The sequence below is a fragment of the Sturnus vulgaris genome, chromosome 18 (genome assembly GCF_052056855.1).
Source record: "Sturnus vulgaris isolate bStuVul1 chromosome 18, bStuVul1.hap1, whole genome shotgun sequence".
NCBI classification, from domain to species: Eukaryota; Metazoa; Chordata; class Aves; order Passeriformes; family Sturnidae; genus Sturnus; species Sturnus vulgaris.
The window spans coordinates 1010107-1036889 of NC_142260.1; the positions used below are offsets into that span (position 1 = coordinate 1010107).

The following is a 26783-nucleotide window of genomic DNA, read 5'->3' on the forward strand; positions in this document are numbered from 1 at the left end:
GAGGACACGAGCAGGGTGCAGGGCACGGCAGGGTGGTGGTGGCAAGGAGTAGGGTGGTGTGTGGTGTTTTTTTTTTTCCCCTGTTCATTCTGCAGCTGTGGACGTGCTCATGGCTCTCCAGAAATGATGGATGTGCTCCTGTTTAATCAGAAATTCAGGCTGGCAGCCTGAGAGCCTCGCTCCCTGCTTGTGCCAAGGTCATGAATTTGGAGCTGCACTTTTGACATCCCAGACCCTCTCCTCCAGCGACTCCTCCCTGCAGGTGGTGTTTGCCAGGATGGGCATCGTCCTTACTGATGGGCCTTCCACCAAAATATCCATAAATAGTGAGTATTAACAAATGTATGCCAAGATAGGAGGCGAAAATTGTGGGTGAAACAGAGGATGATTGGTACTTGCACACTATTAAGTTAGCCTGCTTGGAAGATTTGCTGGCTGATAAATAATAAAAGGCTTTATTCTCTCAGTTTTAAATCTCATGCCTTGATTTTTCTCAGAAACTTTATTTTCTCTGAGGTAGATTCACAGTATCTGCCTTTATTGTTTCCTTTTAACAATAGCCTTTCAAGTAAGCTGAGTGTGCTGACAGTCGTGAGAAGTATTCATAAGTGAAATTGTAATGGATGGAAAATGAGGAATATAAAATAATGGGTCACTCAAATAAGCTTAAGGAAAACCTAAATGTCTTGAAAATTAATGTAGTTATATTCTCATAAACCCCAGGCTTGTTACAGATCCATTTTTGCATGCTCTTACATTCCTGACATGCATTTCTCCTGTCCTGCAGTTTAACTTTTTCTGAAGTATTCTGGGGAATGTATGAAAACTGGGAAAGCTGGGCTGTCAGAGTCCTGCATTTTAAAACAGGGTACTTGGATTAAAGAAACACAATTTCTGTGTACAGAAAATATTGCACTTTGGCATAGCCAGACATTTTGATCAAGAGTTCAGCTTTCAGGCTGTGTAGAAATTACAGCAAAGGCTGTGCTTGCTGGTATATTCTGGAAGTAGAAAAAGGGACAGAAAAGCCAAAAAGGGAAACGGTCTTAAAAGCAATATTTAGCTATTTTTAACTAACCTTTGGGCAGTTATCATTCTTGCAATCATATGTTTATATGCATCTCTTTGTTTGAAAAATGAAGTGGGAGTGGGAGGTGTACTGGATTAGATTTATTTATCAGGTTGAGTATTTGTTATTCTCTATTTGTTTCTTGTGGTTTTTTTTGTTTTGTTTTGTTTTTTGTTTTTTTCCCTGTTGTTCTGTTTCTGGTTGGCTTATTCCCAGTCTCACTACTTTCAGATTCCTTTCTGCTTCTTCCCAAATTTTTTTATTAATAGTGTTTTAAACAATGTCATTCCAAACTAGTTACATTTAGTCATCTTTTCCATCTCTGTGATGACTAAATGTTATGAGCTGGGATTTTTTTTTGTTGTTTTTATTTTCTCCTCAAACTTTAAAGTTTGAATTAACTCCTCTAAGTACTCTGGACGACTTTGTTATAGTCAGAATCAAATGGCCAAATTGTAATTCAGTGTACTCTCCCCATGTGTAGTTGGAAGTTCCACAATGTGCAGTGCCTTCCTTTTAAAACATAATTTCCCAATTGGAGTCCTGAACTCCCTGCTGATCCAGGACAAACTGCAGCCCTGCCTTAGAGAATGGAGAAAAGCTCCTTGCCTAGACTTTCCTGTCATACCAATTCAGCCATTTAAATGTCTTTTCAGTTTTGGCACAGATTGCTTTAACAGTGGTCACTTCCTTGATGTTCTTGGATATTCCTAAAATAATCTGATCCCGAAGGCTCCAATCTAAAAGTTACTCTGTATTCCTATTTCTACAAACTCCTTTTTGCAAAAAATGCTGTGATAGCACTTGCTGAACAGCATTTTTAATACGTATTTAATTTTAATTTTTGGTATTACACATGGAAGTTTTATGAGAGAGAAGCTTCCAGGTATTCAGTAAAATTGCACAATTCTTTGTGTATCTCAATAAATACTGTGTGACTTGAGGGTATTCAGCAGTATGCTGCTCTTGGCTGAAGAACAATAGCTATTCATTTAATAAATTACTTTGGTAGTTAATATTTTAGCTTATAAATCTTTTCAGTGTGGTCTTAGAACGAACAAAGTGTTGGCAGAATACTTTATATAAAAATACATAATATGTATATAAATAAAAGTGTATGTGTGTACTTGTACAAAAAGCCATATGGTACAGTTATATTTAAAAATGTAAATCTATGCAATTAATTCCAAAATTATTTTCTGTCCTGTCCATTAAAAAGTTTGCCATGTAGAAACATTTTTACAATAGCATTCATAAATACAGGTACAAATAATTTAAAGGTTTTTTTTATTGCCCCATAATTTGTTTAACATAAAGAAGCAAAGTATTTATAAAGAATTAAGTGGGGTCAGTTTTAAGTGTGCTTTTCCATTGCTGACTGTTACTTCAGTGTTGTTTTGGTTGTGCCTTTTAGCATCTGTCATTCCTTGTGCTGTTTTATTCACTAATATTGTGTTTAAAGACATTTTTACATGGGCTCTTTTCTAGGATCAGCTTTAGTAAGAATACAGAAATGCTGTTTTTAGTAGAACTGTGGCTTTTCTTACCCCATAAGAGGGGAGGCACTGGGGGTGCCTGGGCTCCTGTCCTGATGTGACCATGGTGTGTCAGCTGCCAGCAGGATGAGTGTGCAAACCAAAGTGTTCTAAACTCTGTGCCCTTGTCCATCCACGCTTGGTCCAGTGGGGATTTGGTTATTTTATGATTGCCCAGCTGCCAAGGGTGCTGCCCAGCCATGGCTCTGCTTTGAGGCCATCAGCTAGAAAGAAATCACATCATGAGATTTACTTCTTGTCCAGCTGTAGGTAACACAGAGGTGACAGCTGAGAAAGTCACTCTTGGGTTCCTGTGTGGGCAGCAGAATGTCAAACCAGGGCTCCTTCGTGGGTCTTGGCATCTAAAATAGATCTGGTGACTTGTTCCCCTAAATTCCCTTCCTTTCCAGTGTGAAATGCAGGGACTGGTGATGCTTAGACACACAGGAATGTGTCTGATGTGGAAAATGAATGTGCTTTGCTTTCCAGCAATTCACTGTGCAGCTGGTGCATCTTTTACAACAGGGCTGGAAAAGTCACTTCCCTGGCTAAAGAACTTCCTTAAATGCTTTTAATAAAGATCCCGACCTGAGTTCTTACATGCCAAGTGCTGTCCTCGCTGCTTTGGGTGCAGAGAGGAGAGCTCTCTCCTTGCTGTGCAGTGTTTTCAGCTTTCTGCTAGCCTGGGGCTGATGGAATAACAAGTATTTATAAAAGAAAACAGTAATGCTGTCTTTCTTGACATTCGTATTATTATTATTTCAGAGCTTCTGTGGTGTAACATTTCCTAGGTTTTAATTATTTAGTCTAGATAATCTGGGATTAAACAAAGTTTTGATTTTAAATAGAGTCTGAACACAGACTCAGAAATCTTGCTATTTAACTATGTTCAGTTTAGTCCTCAGATGTTTTCTGCCTGCATGTAGTTAAGCTGTTCCACAAAGATCTAGTTTTGCTTCTCATTTGTGACAATAGCTGTTGGGAGCTTTCAGATTCCTAACAGCTAACAAAATACTGTTTCTGTTAGGGGAGTATCTAAGTGAAAGACAAAGAACTGGAGTCGTGTATGTCAGAAAATCCATGAATAAATCATTAAGGGTACTGCAGTACCTGTTGGAAGGTTATACTATTAAAAAAAAAGTATTACTTTTTCCATTCATTTCAGTAGATGTTCACCTTTTTTTTTAGTTTATAAAATGTATGGGGAGAAGAACTGAGACTTTTTTTTAAAAACAAGTGACCTTGGGTGGTTTTGTTTTCTGCCTGGAACCATTTCTCAAGTCCCCTCAGTCCATCATAGCCATGTGCCTTGTGCATTCTCAGAGGCTTTAAATGATGCCCTGGGAGGTTTTTTGTTGCTCCCTAGCACCTGAATTTCTCCCTTGTGTTGCTGTTTTGGTCAGGGGCTGTTGTGTGCTTGGTTGAACATTTTTTTCCAGCAGCCAGAGGGGCTGAGAGCTGTGCTGTGGGACTGGAAGAGGCCAAGGATTAACATGTGCCTGTTCCTGGGCATTTCTGGGAAACACAGGACAGCGAGAGTCAATTGTGTCCTTTCACCACTCTGGGCCATTCAAGGTTTAACCTGGAGCTTTGTGTTACTGCATGGCTGACTTGGAGGCAAATTGGTTCAACAACTTCAATTCCATTGGAAGGGAAAGGTGTAAAATCCTTTCCTGCTGGCTGTGGATGAGCACAGCACAAATTGGCTGGCTGATAAATCTCAGTGGGCTTTCCATGGATCCAAGAGTGAGCTGTCAACCAAGGGGATGCCCCTATTTCCACAATTTCTTTCCTTTTTTGCAGCCCTTTCCTGCCCAGCCCTGGGGCATTTGTTTGGCAGCCTGGAGTGCTCCAGCTCCCTTCTTTGCTGTGGCTGCAAACTCATCCTGGGGAGTTTCAGCTCAGTGTCTGGGCTTGGCTTTCTGCACAGCAGCCTTTGGGCAGGCAGGGGCTGGGGCTGCTCCTCTCAGCTCTGGTGGGGTCTTTGTTGGACTTTTTAGCTTTTTAGGAAATGATTCAATGGCTGGAGCTGCCTGGCAGGTGAGGATTAAGTTGAGCACATCTTAGAGGTTTTCACCTCCCAGGAGAGCAGACATTTCTTGAGATTTGGCAGTTGTCCTCCAAAGTCTGCTTTATGTGCTTCCTATTTGCTGTGATTTTATTTTACTTTTTATGCCATTAATATTCTTAGATTCCTCTTACCTAGCCTTAAGTTTTTATGCCTGTCACTTCCCTGAGCAGCACTAAAATCCCTCCAGTTAAATAAAAAACAATGGGTAATTAAAATTAATGGTTTTACCTGTGAAAGCTTACCTTGGATTTCATGTGAGCTTTAAAATGAAGTTACTATGCCAAAAATCCTTTGCCAGAGATAGGAAAAAGTAGCAATTTGCTAAACAGTGCTTTTGTTAAAGTTTTATTGGAACAGCATTAAACTTTTGTTTAAAAAAATGGGTGTTTTACCAATTCTTATAGACAATTAATGTCTTAAGAAGTTTAGAATACAGATATGAATTCTTTTAACATAGCTTAGGCTTTAATGTACTGTTTATAGAAACTGAACATGAGGATGTGCAGACACCCAGGTTAGATCACCAATATGTTCTGATATGTGCTTTAGGTTTGTACAATTTCCTGGCAAGGGGACACTTCGTTTTTCTACTTTTTTGAGATGGGGAGACATCTCCTTTTCAAGAACTTTGGAAAATACCAAGCTATTGTTTTGGTACATGGAGAGTTACTACTGTAAAAAATCTTGGTATTTTTGTCCCCCCCCCCCCTTTTTTTTTTGTTTTTTTTCAAACAAGGAGTACAAAGAATCATTCAAATGTGCAGCTGTGGTGGGAGGCTGTGCTTTCTGCAGGGACACCGTGGTACATTCCATCTCATGGAATGCCCTTGGTGTGACATTTAACAGAATGTGCTGCTGAGCAGCTCCAGGAAAGGCCAGCTGGATTATAAAAATGCAGTGGGAGCCTTTCCTGCAGGGTGCCATGCCTTCCTCACACTTCTGCAGAAAGCATTTATTGGCACTCAGCTGCTGGACAGCGTTCCTGGAGCATTAATCCACATTAATCCCAATTGCAGGAGGGGCACACACCTGTGTTATCCCCCAGAGCTCAGGGTTACCTGTCCTGCACAGCAAATGGAAGTGATTCGTGTGAATAAATGGGATAAATTGTTTATTGTTCTTCAGGTGTTTATGTAGGCACGTTGAAAGCTGCAGCTAATCTTGCAATCTTCTGCTGTCTGCTTTTTATGCTAATTTGGAGTTAATTCTGCAAAGGTTTGGGAAGGAAATCCACGATGGGGTTTATTGATCTTTGTGGTGTTGACTGCCTCAGAACAGTTGCCACAGATGGTGAAACAGAACTCACATTTTTAACTTGAGGTGGTGAATTTGAATCCTGTCCTATGCCTATTTCATAATGAAATCCAACAAAGAGCATTGGAACTATGAGTTGGGTTTTAGTGTTTTGTTGTTTTGTTTGGTAATAAAACTTACTAGAATATTTCTTAAGCCCTAAGAGTTTTATTAGATAAAGTGTGGCTATTATTTATTAGATAAAGTGTGGCTATTATTTATTAGATAAAGTGTGGCTATTTCTGTGCTTTTGGGTGGGGGAGTGTTGGGAACAGTAACTTTTTATCTACAAAAAGAAATTCTATTGGTAGAATATAGTGGTGATTATGGCATATAATCAGTGAGAAATAATTCCAAAATTAAGCTCCAGTGTATCAGTTGTGAGGATTTCTAAATAACAGAATACTGTTTCATGTAAAAAGAAAAAAAGAATTTTAGGAATGAGGCATTTTCTTTAAAATGGGCATGTCCCACATTTGATTCTCTGCATTTCTTCTTCACTGGAAATAGCAGACTGCAGTTAATGTAAGATGGCAATTATTTTAGGTGTCTCTTTTTTGATGAGGGGCTACAATTTTCAGAATTATAAAAATAGTTCAGAAAGAATTCAGAAGAATTAAATTGGAGAAAGAAACAGGTTGGTCAGATTTAGACAAAATCTCTCTTCTGAACAGGAAGAATATAAAATCTTATGTTTAAATGTATGCTTTAAAAAAGACAGGTTAAAGCCAAGAAAATTTCTTGATGAATCTGTGGAATACATTGGTGTATGGTTATAGCTATGGTGTGTGGTTATATCTGTGTTTGTGAGTATTCCTCAGACAGTGGGAAAACAGAAATACTGGAATAAAAAGCAAATTGAAAACATCCTTATCAAAACCTGTTTTGTAGGAATGTCATGTATTTTTAAAATAGAAGTTACTTGTACTTCTTATTTCAAAAATCTCAGTGTTTGTATCTGTCTGAGATAGACAATGAGCATCAATGGTGTAATTTTCCATTTCTAGATTTGTTAAAGTTTGATCTTGATTCAGAGTAGGAAAATTCAGCCTCATGGAAATAATGGAAGTGTTCTGGTCCTCTGGAGCCTGCACCCAGAGCAGCCCTGTGTGTGAGGATGGTCTGGAAATGGTTTTTGTCAGATCTGTTCCAGGTGTTGGGGACAAGGAACTTGCAATCCTTATGGCAGAGGATTCCATAATTCTTTTTGTCAGCCTGTCCTATTCTGCAGGAGCCCATCAATCAGTCCTTATTAATTATCCAGATTATTGTGATAAGCTAATTCTTGGTTTTGAGACAAGGAGTGTCTGTTCCTGACCCTGCTTTCCTGGTACTGCTTCTTCTGGGACACTTGAGGTGTTTAATACTCTCTTGGTACAGATTCTTTGTTTTCTACATTTCCCTGCTCTGACAGTGAAGAGGTCAATAGAACAGAAGGAAAATAGTGTCAGAAATAAATAAATAAACTGTGTTCAACTTCTTCCCGAAGACCCATAGGAGGGAGCCCTTTGCAAAAAGCTGTTTTGTGGCCAGTTGGTTTCCAGCCTTTGCTGCCTGGGCTTTTTCCACCCTGCAAGCCTGAATTTGCCTTTCTGGGATGTCAGGAGGTTTCTGTCAGCATTTCCTCACCCTCCAAGTGGCAGCTCCACATCCCCTCTAGTGTAGTGTTGTTTAAAGCTGTCTTGGTAAATTTGGAAGGTTTGTTAAGCTTGGCTTTTGGTTGACTTTTTTGCACTGGTTTCCTTTTTTAGCTCTGTGCTGTGAAGAGTGGCTGGATGTGAATATAAGCACCCTTAAAGGCTGGACAGCACTGAAGTGAATTTATGCTTCTGGGACAGTGATGAATCCAGAGCAGGCTGGGATTCCTGACATTATGGACTTAGGATTGTATCAGAAGAATTTTTATTCCTAATGAAATTCTGTGTGATAATTGAGCTCCTGCTTGGCCAGCAAGAGGAAAAATCCCTTGTCACTGGTTTGGTTGGTGAGGGAGTAAGGAGGAGATTCCAGCACTGTTGCTGGAACCAAGGCAGTTTAAGGACACAAGAAAAGAAGAGTTAAATCTACTTTGCATAGTAGCTTAGCAGGGTAAACTCAGAACAGATTATCTTCTAATATGTTACAGATGAAAGACTTCTACTGAGAATTCTTGATTCAGAAGTTTTGAAGTTTGAAACAAGAAGGTGTGTGCACGACTGGAGAAGTTTCATGGTTTTAGGGATGTAGTAGGATCCAAAATATTGATTGATATTTACAAACAGCAAGAAATTCTTTGCATGAGCTGTGTTACAAAATACTGGTGAATTGCCTTTTGTTTCTAATGTCTGCAAGCAGGTATTGACTCTGTGCCCTGTGATTTTCACCACATTGTTACCTCATGGACTGATTAATTGCATCTTGGTTTTTTTTTGTTTGTTTGAGCGCTTTTTGCTTTCTTTTTCCTGTACATATACCAGATATGTGTTAGAAATAAATTTAGGCAACTCAAGGTTCTGCCTGGCATTAACCAGTGGCAGTCTGGTGTCTGTTGTTCTCCTGCCATTCCTGTTTTTTTTTTTTTCCCTTCTCTGGTGTTTATATTCCAGCTTGGTCGGTTTGTTTTTGTGCAGAGCAGTCCTGCAGCCCGCAGAAGGGAGGCTTTCACATCAATTCCTGCCCGTGCTGAGCAGTGGCAGGGCTGCAAGGCTCAGCCCCACACCTGAGCAGGGCAGCACAAGCAGAGCCAGCAGCGCTGCAGTCACACCTGGGGGTGTCCCAGTGTCCCATCCCCGGACACCACCTTGCCTTGGCTTTGCTCATGTGTTCCCTGCTCCTGCTGTGTTTTACAGAACCCACCAGCCCTGGCTTGTTGCAAAGGAGAGGCCTGGATGTGTCCTGATCTCTTCCCCAGGTGCACAAAGCCCTTTCCACACCCATTTGATGGGTCCTAAATGGAGCAGTGACGTTCTTGGTAAAGAGTTGCTGAAACACAATTGAAGGGTGCTTAAAATATTTCCTTGTCTCTTCTGGAGATAGCTGTGGTGATGGATCCTGCACTGAATTTGGTTTTTTTCACTGCCATGTTACAGTGGTGACTTTGCTGGGTGCCTCCTGCTTGCTGAGCATTTACTGGCAGGCATTCATTATGCATTATCTCTGCATTCCTCTGCTTTCAGTTGTTAGGTCATGTATTTGGATCTAATTTTGAATATTCTGTTTTTCTCCTGCTTTCTAAAACTTTTCTTCTTAAATTTGTGTTCAACTAATTATCTCCTACATGTGAAAACTTTCATCTGATAATTGAAAAAAAAAAAATGTTCCTGCAGTATTTATCACTTTACATCTGTGTAAAAGTTAGTGTTTCCTGATAGTTTCTAACAATGAGAGAAGACTAGAGTAAAAAAAAACTTGGAGGGAAAGTTTGTCTTGCTAAATACACCTTTTCATGATTTTTTTTCTTTTTTAATTGACAGACTGTTGTGCAGTTCCTCTTGCTTCTTTGAAGCTGGTTGTAGGCTCTTATGTCACAATATGGCCATGAATATTTCATTATATTTTCGAAGTGAAACTGGTAGAAGTGGTGGTTTCTAATTGCATTTTGGTAGTTCTTTCACATAACTCGGTTGCCATCGTGTTTCTCGAATTAAACTAATCTTACATAAAGGAACAAAAAGCAGTAAATTCATGCAGGACTCCTGTTCTGATGTTGTTTTTACAGAATAATGCACACAGATGTACATACCAGCGGCAGAGTCTTGGTTTTAGGCTGTGATTTTTAAACCTAGTGACTGTCCCTTCAGATGGAGAACTTGGCTTTTTGTTCTTCTTCTTCTATTCTGCTCCTTGCCCCTGATAATGAGGCAATGCCCCTCTGAAGCTCCAGCTGCTCCCAGGCTTTGCTGCTCATTTGAAAAATCCTGTTAAGCAGAGGAAATGTGGTAAAACCCCGCTGCTGTCTTGGCCAAAATAGCTGTGCTGTAAAGGTGTATGGAGAAGAAAATGGGAGGTTTCTGGAGGAATGATAATTCTCTTAGAAACCATAAACGTTTGGGAGCTGGGGTGTAATGACAGCTCCTTTTTCTCTGATGTGGTCCTTGTTTGCTGCTCAGGGAGTGTAGTGCTTAAAAACAAAGATGCTGCTGGTTTGCTTTAATCTTCTTATTGTAAACCCTCAAATTAAGATATGGCCAGTCTCTTCAATCAGTGTAATCTGAGTGAGATTTGAGAAAATGAGTGTTAACCACCCTTCTTGCCATAGTGCAGATAAAACTGCCAAGACTTGAAAAGAGAGAGGAGAATCTCAACTACAGCCAAAAAGCCTTCACTGCTGCTTTTGGGTGTTACAGCAATGTTTGCTCTGTCCAGGAATGCCAGGCCAGGACAAGAACATCTATCCTGTATTTCAGGGGTTAGAAACATGCTTTATTTGTGTTTCTGTTCTATCTAAACCAGACTCACAGTTTTTGCATTTTTCCTTGCCTTCCACATGTTTATTCTTTCAGTGCTTGTTACCATCTAGAAGTAGGGTGAGTGGCTCTTTATCTTCATTTTGATGGAGTCTCAAGATTGCTTCCTTTAAGCAGTTGGGAATTAATCAGGTAGAGTGGAAACCTGCAAATTGGTAATGTGTTTTAGGTATATTTAAGCAGAGGTAGTCAGTAATAGTCAGTAACATGAAATAAATCAAGATACACTTCTGGTCTTTAAACTCTGTGTAGGCATTCTAAGAAGGGAGTGGGGGCTTAGTGCACTTTTAAAGGCTGTAGGCAGGTGTGAAACTCATAAGTGAGCAGGAGATTGGGGACATCCCTCATTCTTCTGCTCAGTCTTTTCTCCTCCAGGAGCTCGCTGTCCCCTTGGACCAGCTAAACTGAATTGTTGGTGTGGTCTCTTCATCAGCGATCTGGGCTCCTTTGTACTCTACTGTGTGGTTTGAAAAAGTCAGATTATTTTGACAGAACTTGGTTTAGGAACAATTTGTGGTGATTTATGTGAGAGGGACATTGGCTGACCTTTTCAAGTGGGAAGCAATGAGATTTTGGAAGTGGGAACCTCAGCAAAGCCACGCTCGCAGCACAGTCTAAAAAGTGATTTTTCACTAGTAATAACTTTTAAACAAAGTCTTTCCAAGCATGGTGATGATCTTTTTAATCTCACACCCGTTCTTAATCAGCACAGACTTAATTGCTGTGATTTGTTCATAAGCTGAAATCTCTGCAGAATTTGAACTCAATGAATTTCATGCCTTATAAAAGTATAAAAGTGCCTGCAAATCTTAGTGATCTGTACACTGTGGAGGGTCAATAAGACAAAGTGCCAAACTTTCAGAATCCTTCGTGGCATTGTCCTCTTGGTAGAGCAGAAACACTAAAAGCAAGCAGAACTTGATGGAAGGTGATTCTTCAGGAGAAATTCATGGATCTTGGTTGAAGCATTAACTGAGTGATTCACACAGATGTGCAGTTCTCATAGACCTTCCAAATATACAGAATATACAGAATATACAGAATATACAAAAGATACAAAATCCAGTGGAATGTATGGGAAAGCTGTGTAAAACTATCCCTTGGTGAAATACCCTGCAGGGTGGTGCCTTATCTTTTGTCATTAATTACATGTGTGAAGTCGAATAATATTCCTGTGGAATTCTGGGGTCCAAATCTGAAGACTGAAGTGGTGTGAGGATGGCAGTGTGAGGAGGAGAAGAAAAGGTTGTGAACACAATTTCTGGAGCATCTGAGCTCTCACTCCTGTGTGAGTAGGAATTGTTGTTTAGCTCTTCATCAGAATGGTTTATGCTGCCATCATGAGGAAATTTTATAACAATTAGCAGTTGCTGCAGTGTTCATCATTTAAACAATTCCCAGTTAAGATTGTTGGAGCACCTTTGGAATGTTTTTCAGCATGCTTACAGAATTAATGGCATACTTCAGATAATTAAATTGGCTAAAAAATATTTAGAAATCTTTTGAGCTCAAGCATTTGGAAGTAAGATGAGGTGTAAGAGTGAATCTGGAGAGATCTGGTGTTTCTATGGTTTTGACAATTAATTTTTAAAAAAGAAATCTAGTGAAGCCTGCAGTGTACTTCTGACATTTTGAATTAAAACCCACAGAATATCTTCTGTGGTCCTCTAGATCATTATTATGCTGTTTTTAGCCTGCAAGACAGAGGGAAAAGTCTTCTGTAATAACACCTCACTTATGATGTGAGGTTTACAGTGTGTCTTTAGGCTGAACAAACACTTGGAAGCTTCTGTAGTAGAATTGCAGTGCTTTTCTCTGTCTTAAATGGCAAAATTAATCTGCTGCAACACAAGTAACCCGGGAATGGCTTTGACATTTTAGGATGTTAGATAGGAATAAATCAGAATTTGAAGGATCTCAAGTCTAGCCTTAGAAGGTGGTAGTTTTGTAGTCTCTGGTATTCCAGCTCTAATTTCTTTATAGTACCAGCCATGTCATGCTTGAGGGGATATGTTCCCTTGGTTTGGAGAAATCCATTGAATGGAATTTTAAAATTTTTTTTGGTGATTTTTAAATACTTGTAGAGCCATTATGATTTTAATTGGAGCTTCTTCCAGAATTACATTTTCTATGCCAAAAGCTCAGACCTAATGGAAACTGTTCAGGCAGCTTGAGAGTGTTTTCTCTGTGCAGAAAAGCTCTTTAGCATATTGATCCAGCCTGTGTCTGTTCCACTTTAGAGGATGCACCAGAGCTGGAACACTGGCCCACAGATCATCAGGCATCTCATGTGCAATCCTGTTCTCCTCTCTTCAAAGGCCATCAGATCCCAGAGTTTAATGTTCCCATCTGTTAACTTACTATAGTAATCCTTTGCAAGTTCGAAAATTGTCTCATTTTATGCTTAATATTTCCTTTTTCATCATTAAAGACTGACCTGTCTCCCCTTCCATACCTGTTTTTTAAGTGAGGAAATTGTTCAGGTGTGCTAAAGTAACCATGAAGTAAGGTTGTGATCTTTAGCTGTGGGAAAAGAGGTGATCATGTTTCATGGGGTTTCTTTTTTTTTGAGTATATTCATCAACTATTCCCCTTTAGAATTTAAAATTAGCATGCTAAAAGTTGTTTACTTCTTGGTAATGAGACAGCTCTGATTTCCAAAGGGTGGTGAAGATATGAAACTCTATTTTCCCCCAAGCCAAAATAAAACTCAGGTTGAGAAGTAATAGTTCCACTAGGAATGGCCAGAATATCCTGGTCTTGTGTAGTTTGCAGATGCCTGGATGTGACCACAAGTTTTCATAGTACAGACAGTGCCTAAATTCAGATTTTAGGGACAGAGGATGCAATAGGAGCCTTGGAAAACAGAGGAGAAAAAGAGAGAGTCCCCAACATGGTGAAGTGGTGTTAAGGAAAATGAGGAATCTGAGAAGTGGTTGGTTAAATATCCAAAATAATTGGATAGAACGGTCTGATCAACTCAACTGCTAAGTAATGTTTTTTAAACATCCCCGCAGGCAAAACCCCCTTTTCAGCCAGGGGCTGCAAGCCTTGGTTTTCCTGGTGGCTCCGGGTGGAAAAGGCATTTTTGGCTGGTGTGAAAAGCTGTTGGAGGGACAGAAGAGACTCTGGGGTTTCAGGAATTGCACAGAGCAGTGCAGGAATACAAACATCCCCTTCTGCCCCACACGGGCTGTGGGAATGAGCAGTGTGGGAGCTGGGGTCAGGTTGAAATGAGAGATTTCTGCTGCATCTGAATGGAGTTGAAGAGTGAAAGTTCGTGAGCTCAGCTGAGAGGAGCAGCTTGGAAGAGCTCCTGGGACCCGTGTGCTGCTCTACCATCATGGAAATGTTATTTCTTACTGGCTAAGTGACTGTCTAATATTATGATTCCACATTAAAATATGCTGCAGTGAGCAGAGATCAACGTTATCCTTTTTAAACTTCGTGAGCACCTGCAGTTAAATGTAAATCAATGGAAATGTTGAGTTAGGATGGATTGTCACTTACTTGCTGGATCTCACCTCTTGGTGTATTTTAATGGAGGTGCCTGTGTAGCATTTACTCCTAGAACCATTTCTTTGCATGTATTTTCATATCTCATTTATAAGGTAAGTAAGGAGTAATTGGATTATTTCCAGACTTTTGAAGTTTTTGATCTTGTGGTGATGAGGAAAATAAAAGCTTAGGTAAAGGTTTAATTTCTCACATGTATATTTGGTGAACAGGAAAGGAAACAAGGCTTGCAGTTTCACAAATTTTGATTTTATTTTGTCTTAATTTTAGAATTATATCCCTTAGTAAAACAAGCATGGTAGTTTTGCCTTTTATTGTTTGTGCTGCATTCAGCAATGAGAGTAAAGTCACAGCAACTTTAAATGACACCCCCTCAGCCCCTTCTGCTCCCAAATGCAGCAAGAATTTCACTCATGCATTTGTAACTGATGGGATTTTGACAAAGGCTTCTCTGTGTATTTGCAGCAAAACAACCCTCATATAAAATACCCTCATATAAAATACCCTCATATAAAATACCCTCATATAAAATACCCTCATATAAATACACTCATATAAAATGCTTTGATGTAAGTGGCAGGCAGTGTGTTGAGTTTCTCAAACACTGTGGGTTGCCTAATAGTTAATTTTAAATTAACAACTTTTTAGAGAAAATAAGGCAAGCATGTCTGCTGCAACTAGGTTTATTAGGAAGAGCTTTAAGGCAAATCTAATTGAAACAATGTGACCTACTTATATTAGCATAAAGTGTTAGGAAATTGTTTTAACACAGAGTATTGTTCAGACAAAATTTAGTTCCCCAGAGCACTAACAGTGAGTGCTCTCATTGGTTTGTGTGGAAGTTTGTTTAACAGTTACACTTAGTGAAGCACTTAGACCAAAAGCCATTTTGTGTTTTGAAGGCAGTTTTAAAACAAAACATAATAATTCCTGATAATTTAGTTGAAGTCATGGAACATGTCAATGCTCTTCACATAAATTTCCTATCTCACCAAGGTGCAGAGATTTTTAATTCATACATCTGAGGAGAAGTTTACAGGTTTAATCCCCCCATCCATAAAGTGCTCCAGTTTTACAATTTCCATCCATGCAATATCTGTTGGTGCTTTGCTTCAAGTAATTAATCAGAGGAGGGATTTTCCTGAAAGAATATATTTAATTTGGCTTTACAGAACAAGCTGATTAACTTGTTCTGGATGGGAGGAAAACCAGAAGGTGGCTGTCTGTAAACTTAACTCTGGCCAGGGACAAATGCTGAGAGGTAATTAAAATGATACATCATTTAATCATTCTGGTTTTAGGAATTACCTGGGATATAATGTCATAATTATGGTTTCTTGATGTATCTTGATGCAAATTTATTGCCTTTGTCTCCAAAGACACGAGACAATGATGGCACTGAGTGGATGTGGTCATGGTAGGGCCACATGTAACTCACATCAGTTGCATAAATCAAGTTAATTCTGGGTTTTTTTCTCTTAATGCAGTCTGAATCCACCACGGAGAGCAGTTTTGGTTCTTTTCCTGTGGGGCTGAGCTGTTGGGAGGAGATGATGCCAATGTAGGCAGTGTTCTGCTCTCATCATCTTCCCTCCCCTTGCTTTCTGTCCCTGGGCAGAGAGAGGGGAGTGAAGGCATTAATGAATTTTTTCCCAGCTAATAGGGAGAGCACAAGCATGGTCCTTTTTAATGGCTGTGCTTCACTTTTCAATGCTTATGAGTGCTTCAGGCTTAATGATGAGAACTCTTAATGGCTGGCTGGAGCTGATGGGTCTGCAGACAGTGTTAGGAGAAGATCCTATCTCAGGTATGTATCAGGGCTCAGTCCTTGCCAAAAAAAAAAGAAAAAAAAAAAAAGGATTGTAATGTTTGATTTGAAACTGTATTTTTTTTCCTGTGGGCTGAATGCCTGAGGTAATATGAGGATTTTGTATTTCCATCCTGAAACTCTGAATGTGCCCTGTTTGCTTAATGAGTGTTCTGCAAAGTTTGCTTTGTGATTGGAATACCTGTGTGAAAGCTGAGGGCCATAATCTGCAGAAATCAGGGCAGGGAATGTCAGCTATTCCAGCCTTTCTCTCTGTGAGTTACATTCCAGATTTCTGAAAAATCCTGCTGGTTTCTTGGTCTTCGTAGACTTAGCCTTCAAATTGATGATTAATTCTTATCAAAGAAAAGAAGTATCTGAATGATTTCCAAAGCATTTAAACAGATTTTATTATGAGGGAGGAAGAATTGAAGTATTTCTGATATCTTCTGAAGTAATGAAGTTGCTGTAGCAACCCAAAGCTTAGTTGTAAATCAAACCCTGCCTTGCCTTGGCTTTTTCTTGCAATGCTGAGCCATTGTCCAAGTTGGAGTTTATATCCTTCACCTTTTTATCCTTGCTGTTCTTAGGGGGAGAGAAAAAAAAAACCAAATACCTCCTCTTTTGACAAAGCACCTGAGGTTAGGTGGTCAGACTTTGTAAACATGAATCATTTCACAGGAGTCAGAAGATTAATTGAAATATAATTAGTGATTTTTGTGTGTGTGGAAGCCAGTGTGCATTTTAAGGGATGTCCTGTTTGTCTGCTCTGTTTTGCACAGAAATGCAATTGTCTTCTGTCCTTGGAAACACGTGGCTCCTGTCACCTTGTGTGCTTCCATTCCTGGTGCTTTTAGGTTGTGGTTTTTATTTTTTTTAAGTTTTTTTTATTTTATTTTTTTTTAATATCCTTGTTCTTTTGGAATTCTGTGCAGTCTGTTCAGTTCTTAAGTGTTGACTGTGGTTCAGATGTGCATTGTACAATGCCATGGTTAAGTTTAATTTCTTCCACTTCAAGATTAGGTATAATATGGAAGTAATAAGCATGGAACAGATTCCTGTGTGAGGGATGTAAAGGATTCTTTAGCATTTTTTTTCTGAGATTAATGTCGATTAATATAGAAGAGAATGCCAAAAATTATTAAAGTTTGTACACCAACACAGAATGAAGAGTTTCAGTGGTTCACTGCTTAAGAATATTGGTATGAAATATTTACATTTCAGAGAATAGATTTAATATTTTAGTTTGTAGTCCTAAATTGTCATTTAGTGGCACAGGAATTGACCTAGGGGGGAAAAAAAAGTTTGCTATGCAAATTAAATTTCTTAAGTGCAAATACAAGTACAATAAAAAGCGCCATCTGTCTAATTAAGCAAATTAATATTTCTTCAGGGAAGCAGGGAAGACATAAAATTGATTAAAACTATATATGCAATGTTTCTGTCTTTTAACAAAAGAAAACTCACCCTTTGTGATAGTCCAGGTGTGCCTGTGGGGATGAAGAATTACAATCCTGTAGCTGTAATCCAAGAATGGCTGGATGTTGTTTCATTTTTTAATGCATGGATTATAGAATATACATTAAGTTGATAACTATAAAAAATCTTGAAGTGATTTAAGTAGGGAGTTTTCACAACACTTCTGTGTAATTTTAGGAATGAATTTGATATTTTCCTGAGTGTGAACTTTTATTTGTTTCATCCTTATGACCTTCAACTGGTTTTAATACGCTGGCGTTGATGCTAAAAATATTTTATCAAGAATATTTCAGATTACTTGTAACAGTGGTAATAACTGAATGCAAGCCAGCTCTGGTTTAGAAGCCTTAATTAGGAAGGTTTATTTGGGAAGTGGTTTGATTTATCAGCCTGACCTCAGGAGTTTGTGCACCCAACAATTTCTTTTTGCTTTTGTTCTTTGGAGGCACATGGAATGACACGGAATGCCAAGTTAAAAGTGAGGTGACACTGCTACATTTGCCTCTGCTTGTAACCTGATAGATGGTTTGCACCATTAGAAGGCATTGTGGTTACAGTTCATTTGCTGGTTGGAATTTTGAATAGATTATTAGAATGGATAAGAATTTATCAGGGCTGTTAACCTAAAATATGTCTTGATTAAAAAGCACACTGTGTGATGGCCCTCATGTGCAGAAGACTTTGATTTATCCTGAACCTCAAAATTAAACTCCCTGGCTGTATTTGCAATCCTACAAGAAGAATATTATTTACTTCATCAAGCTGAATGCCATTAAATAGGCATCTCTTTAATTTGTATTAATAAACGGGCTCAGACAGAAATCTGCTGCATTCTGGGAGCTCACACAAGTTAATATTTGTGTCATGATAGAAAGTAACCTTGCTTTCTAAATTCAAAGTAATTCAAAAAAATTGCTTTTATTATCAGTGTTCTGACTTCTACATGTGTTTGAGGTGACTCTTCCAATTAAGTCACTTCAGTCCAATTTATTTGCATGCACGCTTAGTAATTATGCAATACTAAATTTCATGTTTGTTTTTAGCAAAAGTTAGTTAGTTCCTTTAAAGCTTATTTGGCTGACTCAGAGGGTTTTGGTATGTGAGGTTTTGTGTGGGGTTTTTTTGTGGGTTTTTTTGTTTGTTTTTTTTTTTCAAATTCAATCATTTTAGTTAGTTTTCTGTTTGATATTTTCGTGTCACTTGGCAGGATGTATTTGTCTCTATCCAGTATAATTCATTTTTAAGTAGTATAAAGTAGCTTAATCCCATTTCTGGCTCTGCATGTATTTTTTTTTCTCTATATATAATAATGTAATGTCTTCACGAATGCTATTTTTCTGGTTTTTATAGAAGTCATTTCAGATCTAAGAATATGTAATTATTTCATGCAGTGAGAGCCTGTAATTTGATTCCCACATTATCTTTGAGCTGAAATGTGTATACCTGCCCATTCTACAGCACACAGAATTTATACTCCTGTATTTACAAATGCACCAAGAAGAAAATAGAACTGCCACTCTGAAATGGTCCCTGTAGAAGGCCTTAAAAAATCTTTGCTCTGTGGAGTGAACGTGTTTTCCTGGAAGAACAGTTGCTGGCAATGCCTGTGTGGCCAGGTGCTGTTTGCTCTTTTTCCTGGGTGAAGGTCGTGGGGATGATAAAGGGTGAATGTGGTGCCTGAGGTTTCCTTCTGGTGTTAAAGGTGACATCAGCCCCCAAGTTTGCCTAGGTTGGAGCTCAGGATGTGCAGTGCAGCTGTTCCAGCTGTGCACAGGGACAGGGTAGCTCGTGTCTGTGTGCCTCACACTGTCACAGTGGTCAGGCAGACCCTGGAATTCAGTTCCCACTTGCAGGTTGCTTGAGCTCATTGTTTCACCTGGAATTGCAGGTGGAGAGGAGGGCAAGGCTGCAGGCAGAGTCCTTCACCCTTCTTGTCATGGTTGGTGGCTTTTTATGTCTGTGTTGTCTCATGACCTGCAGGAGGTTAATTTACAGCTCAGGTATTCTTTCCTGCCCCAGAAGACATCCTGATGTCAAGAATTTTTCTTGTTCCTTCTGCAGATTGTCTCAGGCTGCTTCACACAGCTGCAGGGCAGAGTGCCTGGCTGGTCACAGAGCACAGCACCTGGTCACTCAGCACCTGGTCACTCAGCACCTGGTCACTGAGCACAGCACCTGGTCACTGAGCACCCCGTGTGTGCCTTTGGGCTGGGGCAGGAGGGCTGAGTGCTGCAGCTCCACAGCCCAGGGTTATCTCTGCCAGGCACGGTGCCAGCCCTGCTCAGTGACTCAGGAGTCAATGGGCAACCTTTGGCCACAGTGAGGAGTTGCTCAGCTTCTGCCTGAACGCTTGCTAAACAGTCAAGAAACATGCACTGGCTGGCTGACATCTAGGTCAAGATTGCAGGTTATTAATCCCAGTTCTAGTGCACGTTCTTCCCCCAGGTTTGATATCACACATTTTGTGTGAGAGCCATTGAGAATTTTGAGAATTCGTGTCTGAGTGCTGAAACATCTGCTGGGGTTGCCTAAGCTGTAGAGCAGCTGAAATCAGTGATGGTGGCTGTATTAATGTGCAGAGCCTGGAGAAGGGTGCTGCCTCTTGAGCACCCAGAGGAGAGTAAAAGCCACCCATGAATGTGGAGTGCCAGCCTGCAGGAAGAGGGAGAAAGGAAAAAGAGGGAGGCGTGTCACCCGTGGGCTGGGCACAGAGGCTGTGCTGGTGTGGTTGGAGCATTAATGGCAAGGTGTGACCAGTGCTTGGAGGCTGACTTTGGACTGGATGTGTCAGGTCAGTGCAGGCTGTCCCATAACTCCTGGTCAGGGCTGAATGGCTTTTGGGAAATGCTGCTTAGGTGGCCTTGCAAGTCAGGGGGATGGTGTTGGACTCTGAACATCTTTACAGCCTCTCTAGTAAAGTAGCTAAGAGCAGTTTTATGTTTGGGCTAAAAATAAATCATGTTTAGATAAGACTTTAATGACTCCTTCCCTCTTGTTCCAGATCGGGAAAAAAAACCAAAAACATTAAAAATATGATTTCTTAATCGAAGTAAGAATATCTGGAAGGACTAAGGTAGCAAGCAGACATGTAAGCCTAGTAACTCCACTATGAATTCTCAGATATTTAGATTAAATTCTAGACTTTTTTTTTCAGATACAGGAATTATTGATCTTTACAGCTTCCTGAAAGGAGATTGCAGTGGGGTGGGGATTGGTCTCTTATGAAGCCAGTGACAGGGTAAGAGGAAATGGCCTCAGGTTGCACTGGAAGAGGTTCAGGTGGGATGTCAGGAGGATTTTGTCACTGGAAGGGTTGTCAGGCATTGGAACAGACATTAATTAAGTGGTAGAGTCCCTATCCCTGGGGGTGTTTAAGAATCAGCTGGACGTGGCACTGAGTGTTGTGGTTTAGTGACAAGGTGATGTTGGGCTTGCTGACCTTGGAGACCTTCTCCAACCTTGATGATTCTGTGACCTTAGGAGAAAGCTTCTGGATGCAGAAATGTGTCTGTACCTGAAATATAACCCACTGCCATGTCCTCCAGTTGCTTTTCCTTCACTAGTCCCTGAAGGACAAATCCTTAATGGAAACAAATTCCTTAAATTTCAGGTGCTTTATACTTCAAGGCTCTTAGTATTTCTACTTTATGGAGTTCCATCTGTCTTGTCAGCCTGTGTGACTGCAGGGAGGAGTGAGTTGGCATTTTAGCTTGCAAAGGATGTCTTCATCTTTTCCTTTCCTTTTTTCCCTGTGAGGGTGGTGAGACACTGGCACAGGTTGCCCAAAGAAGCTGTGAGAGCCTCATCCATGGAAGTGTTCAAGGCAAGGCTGGATGGGGCTGTGGGAAACCTCAGCTAGTGGAAGATGTCCCTGTCCATGGCAGGGAGGTTGATCCTAAGGTCCTCTCCTATCCAAGACATTCTATTTGAAATCTCCTTTTGGAGGAGTTTTAAATTTGCAGATGGACTCTGTGTTAGCCAGTGAAAGGCTGGGTAGGTCACATGGAAAAAGTAGTGGGGAGACTAAAAGAAAAAAAAAAAAAGGAAAGAAAAAGAGATCAACTTTTTCCTTGGTATTCACATGAGAGATTGGAACTCTACTGGTTATTAAAACTTATTAGCAAAGGAAACAATATTTAGTTGAGTTTGTTTGAGCAGCAAGTGCAGCACAGATTATGCATTGCCATTGAACCCCCTGGTGTGTCTCAGGGAAGAGGAACAGAGACATCCCTCAGCCCTCAGCTTACCTGGATTTCTCCCATGGCTTTTTTCTCCAAAGCACTGATGTTGTTTGTAAGTCCTCTTTCCTTCCAGCCACCACTTCTGGGTTGTTTGGGTTTTGGGAATTTTGTTTGTTTGTTTTCCCTATATGAATATCCAGTTAGTCTTTAACTCTGGATGAGTTTTCAACTTCCAGTGATTTCCTTCTTCATTTGCAAATTTGCCATTATTCTTTAGTTTTGTTGAATATTTCTTTATTTTTGTGTTTTGTACAGAAAGGAGGGAGATACTTTCTGTTACATCATCTAAGTACTGCTCATTTTATTGAATATCTTCATAATTTTTTGGGTTATTTTCAAACTGCATGTAATTCTATCTTACATTTCTTGTTTTTGTTCTAATTCACTGTCTAATTTATTAGACACTAATACAGTAGGCAGTGAAAATATCAAACATAGCACTTTAGATGGGAGTAAATTACTTATTTATGGTATTGATATTACAGTAATTTTTGCATGACACTTCATTCTGTTTTTATGAACACTGAACATTTTATATGCATTTTGATATACAATCACATAATTGTCTACAGAATGCTCTTGGTTCCAGATTTGATGAACTTGGATTGTTAGTTATGAGTTAGTTTCTATTTCTTCTTCAGCCTGACTTGGCATTAAACGAATTTTCCATTAATTTGCCAAGGATGCTGAAATAGCTGAAAACGCTCATGAATTTGTTCTTGTCCAACCTTTCAGCCTGCCCTTGCTTTTTGAACTGCACTTAGAGCTCAGTTCAGTATTTCAGACCTTTCCAAGTTGCAGCATTAAATGCTCTGACAGGTCACTTCTTTCACTATGAAGGGCACTGTGAATTCTGGAGCACACAGGATTTACATCCCAAACTTATTTTGTTGGTTTAATTTTGTTCAGCAGAGTAATCAGTGTTCCATGGCGTGCCAGGCCAGCCAAGATTGAGGTGGGTATTTCTCAGTGAGCTCGTGGGCTCTGAATTTCCCAGGGATGTGAGAGCAGCTGCAGTGAAACCCCCTTGTCCCTGTCTTTATGTGGAGCTGGTGTTGGGCAGGGTAGGTCTGGATCCCAAAAGTTGCTGTGCTCTGCAGTCCAGCTTGTGGAACTAAAATGGAAGGAATTAAATGTTGACTTTCATTGTGGGGAAGCTTTCTTTGTGGTCCCAACCAGATTTTCTCTTTTCTCTGTCTTTCTGTTTCCAAATGACTGAAGTGCTGTGATGTTTATCAGTGAAGTATTCTGGTCTGTAAAGATCATCCTAAACACACTTTTTGTCTGCCTATTGTCATCTCACTTATCCCCATCTTCGAATGCTGTCCACCCATTTAAAAACTGCACTTTGCACCGTATTTTAAAATTTAAATGGCTTTTATATTTAAACTGAAATTTCAGAGTGATAATGCATCTGTTGTATTAGAGCTAGGAGCAGGAGACAAAAAAAAAAAAAATGCTCTATTCTGAATATTCCCACACATCTTCTCCCTCAAATGCTACAGCTGTTTTATCCCTTCATAAATCTTTAATCCGAGGATTTCAATACTTAATTACAAAAAAAATTAACCTCACATCATTCCTTTGCTGTCAGGCAGTATTTTCCTTATTATGTGGATAAGCTAGGCATTAAGGGCCTCTGTGATTTTTTGCAAAATGTCATGGCAAGCCCTGGCAACCTCTAAGACTGCAAATTTATAAGCCTGTAATCTGCCAACTTGACACTAACATTCTTTTTTCAGCTGGTAAATCCAATGGAAAGATCCTAAATCCTGGTTGAGACTGGGAGGAGTTACTCTGAGATGGGAGTTAGTGCATAAATGTGCTAATGGGGCCATTGTCAGTGTGGAGAAGACAGCAAATGGAAGATGAGTAAATCCATAGGTAAAAATTCGGGTGTTGCAGGGGTGTGACACAACCCCAGCAGGGCACAGGGGTCCCTGGCACATCCCCCTGCACCTGTGGCCATGGGATTTATCCTGACCCCCCTCATCAGGGACTCACACAGGTTTAGTCGAGTTTTCTCTTCCCCTCACAGGCTCTCAGCTTTTTTTGGTGTTCCCCAAGTGGTTTTGGAGAGCTGTGTTTTGGAGTGAGTGCTCCATACTAAACATGAGAGAGATGATGCTTTTTCGAGTCTGTTTGTAAAATTTCAGCTGATACCACAACATTCTTTGTGCTTGAGTTGCTTTTTCAAGCTCTCTCTTTACAGCCAGGAGAAAGATAAAAAATTATGCAAAATGATGTACCCAGAAGCTTCTTTGTTTTTCCAGACATATCAGTTGGGCAAATAAAAAAAAACCAAAAAACCAAACTTTTTTTGGCAGACTGTGCTCTCTGTTATCTTGGCACTTCTATGGGATTTAAGGAATTGGAGCCCTATGTGGTAACCTATGTCTTTTAAATCAGGCTTTAAAAGGTACCTAGGATAGTGACAAAAGCTTTGTGTCATTTTTCTTATGATGACAATGTCATAATAAACTTGGGATAAACCAGGTTAAACTGATAAGTCTTTTTCCAAAACTGACAGAAAATAATATGAAAGTAAATAATGTGTCATGGGGTAGATGTATTAAACTTGACATTTTTCTGTTTTCCATTGCAGCTAGCATAGGTAATGAAATAATGTAAAAATCTCTTTTATTTAAAATTTTGCTGAAATTAAGGAAATCAATGTGTGAAGGCACTGTACACCTTCCTTAAGAGTAGTGTAGGTGGATAATCATTTAAGTCTATTGGGCATTAGTCATGGCACTGGGCCATACTGTGACTGCTCACATGTCTTCCTGCTTTCCAGCAGGAAAGGAGGAGGGAATGCCCAAATAACTTTAATGTAACTTACCATTGTAGTGTATATCAAAAGAAACGCTGCTTTTGATATTTCTTTGATTTAAGCAGTAGTAAAATGCTGCAGGAAGGCATGCACGTAATTTTATACCTGCATTCAGCAGCTTAAATAACGTGCCTTAAGATTCCATCTGCTGCCCTTGCCTCCTGCTTTTCCCATAGCTGGGGGTGCAGCACGGGAGGGTTTTCCAGCAGGGGAAGCTCAGAGTGATTTGTGTGGCCGGCAGAGCGAGCTGATCCCTGCTGTCACACCACAGCCGTGTGCGCTCAGCAGCCCGCCCAGGTGATGCTCCTGTCCCCGGGCTCAAGGTGACGGCCCCGGTGCCCTGGGCAGGATGCTGGGGCCGGGATGAGGATCCAGCTGCAGCCAGGCTGTGGTTTGGGATGAGGATCCAGCTGCAGCCAGGCTGTGGTTTGGGATGAGGATCCAGCTGCAGCGGGGCTGTGATTTGGGATGAGGATCCAGCTGCAGCGGGGCTGTGGTTTGGGATGAGGATCCAGCTGCAGCCAGGCTGTGGTTTGGGATGAGGATCCAGCTGCAGCCAGGCTGTGGTTTGGGATGAGGATCCAGCTGCAGCGGGGCTGTGATTTGGGATGAGGATCCAGCTGCAGCCAGGCTGTGGTTTGGGATGAGGATCCAGCTGCAGCGGGGCTGTGGTTTGGGATGAGGATCCAGCTGCAGCCGGGCTGTGGTTTGGGATGAGGATCCAGCTGCAGCGGGGCTGTGGTTTGGGATGAGGATCCAGCTGCAGCCGGGCTGTGGTTTGGGATGAGGATCCAGCTGCAGCGGGGCTGTGGTTTGGGATGAGGATCCAGCTGCAACGGGGCTGTGGTTTGGGATGGATTTGCAGCAGTGGCACAGAGCTGTGTTGGGCTGTGCTGTGAGCCAGGGCACAGCTGCTGTGGTTTGGAGGGATTTGCAGTAGTGGTGCTGGGCTTGGCTGTGCTGGACTGAGCTCAGCTGAGCTGGGCTGTGCTGTGCTGAGCTGGGCTGGCAGCCAGGGCACGGCTGCTGTGGTTTGGGATGGATTTGCAGCAGTGGCACGGAGCTGGGCTGTGCTGTGCTGTGCTGTGCTAGGCTGGGCTGAGCTGAGCTGAGCTGTGTTAGGCTGTGCTAAGCTGAGCTGTGCTGGGCTGTGCTAAGCTGAGCTGTGTTAGGCTGGGCTGGGCTGGCAGCCAGGGCACGGCTGCTCCTGCCTGGCCGCGCTCCCGGCCAGGATGCCCGAGCTGCGCTCCCGGAGCCGCCGCCGTCCTTGCCCCGCTGCCACAGCCGCGGGTTGATGGTTTTGGGAGAATGTGATGTCATCAGGGGTGTTGGCTCGCTCGGATTTCGCTCCTGAGGAAGCAGTTGGAAATGCGGGCAGAATCCTGGAGACCTTCGCGTGTGCGCTCGCTTTCCTTTGAGCCGATGGAGAAACGCACGGGTTCCTTTCGAGAGGAATTAACATGTGCAATGTAGAAGAGATTTAAGTGGATACAATAGCTGGAGGCAATGTCGAGCCAGTCTGGATTTTCCAACTCTCTTCCTCTCCCAGGATATCCATTCTACCAGGTGTCATGCAGGTATATCGTGCTTTAAGTTTTACCTTTTAATGCAGTTGCATGTAGAGCTGTAGCATGATGAGTGTGTTAACTGATTTTTCCCCCATTTCTTTGTTCTCAGAAAAAAAAATGAAATTGGAGAGTTAAGAAGCTGAAAACCATAAATACTATGTGCCTGATCTTATGGTTAAGTTCACCTATATATAAAGCAAATATTTTTATTTCTAAGCATACTAAATATTTTCAGAGTTTTTCTGACTGGAAAAATGAAGTTGTAACCTTGGAGATTTTTTAAAGTGAGTTATGTATTCAGATATTTCTGTCATTTATTGGGAGCCAGATATCTATGGTGTTAAGAAAAGGTAATTATACAGATTTCTAAAACTTTAATGATTTCAATCCTTTTCATGTACAATTTTATAAGGTAAATAAACAGAAGCACTTACTGACATTTCGCTTCTAAGACAATTCACACAAAACATGCACGTGTGAAAAGGTTATAAATACCAGTGGTGTGGTAAAGCTAAATTGCACTAGCTTCTTATTTTATCTTTTTGACTCAACAGTCCTGCTTTATTAATAATCCTCCCTTCTGAAGGTGTTTATAAGAGTTTTCTAGTGAATGGGCTGGATCCTCACCGTGAATTTACTCCTCCTGCTGTAGAAAACTGTAATATTGCATAATAATCAGAGGGAATGTGTTACAGTACTTCTGTGGCTGAAAGAGCTCAGGTTTCTGGCACACCTTAATACAGGAGTGTAATCTCTGTTTATTGTGTCTAAATCTGAAGTCCCTGCAACAACAAGAGAGGGAGGGGAAAAAGGGCGTTAGGACAGGAGTTTTGTGCTATTACTCATCATTCAGTAAGGCGTGTGAAGAGGAGGATAAGAAAATAAATTAATTATTAACATACCCAGGTCTAGAGAATGGATCTGGC

General features: G+C 40.7%; 1 protein-coding gene across 16 annotated transcripts in view; it reads left to right on the forward strand.

Annotated features, from left to right (window-relative positions):
* Positions 1–26783, forward strand: part of PLEKHA7 (pleckstrin homology domain containing A7) — a 135224-nt gene that overhangs the window by 16540 nt on the left and 91901 nt on the right. The window contains exon 1 of one of the 16 annotated variants that reach the window (XM_088175654.1): positions 259–326. The exons of 14 other annotated variants lie outside the window; for them this stretch is intronic. Coding sequence is in view for 1 of the 2 variants with exons in the window: in XM_088175650.1 (XP_088031776.1) it covers positions 25796–25866 (71 nt within the window). In the remaining variant the exon portion in view is untranslated. Of the gene's footprint in view, positions 1–258; positions 327–25612; positions 25867–26783 lie in introns of those variants that run through there. One more of the 16 variants, XM_088175650.1, reaches the window with a different exon arrangement.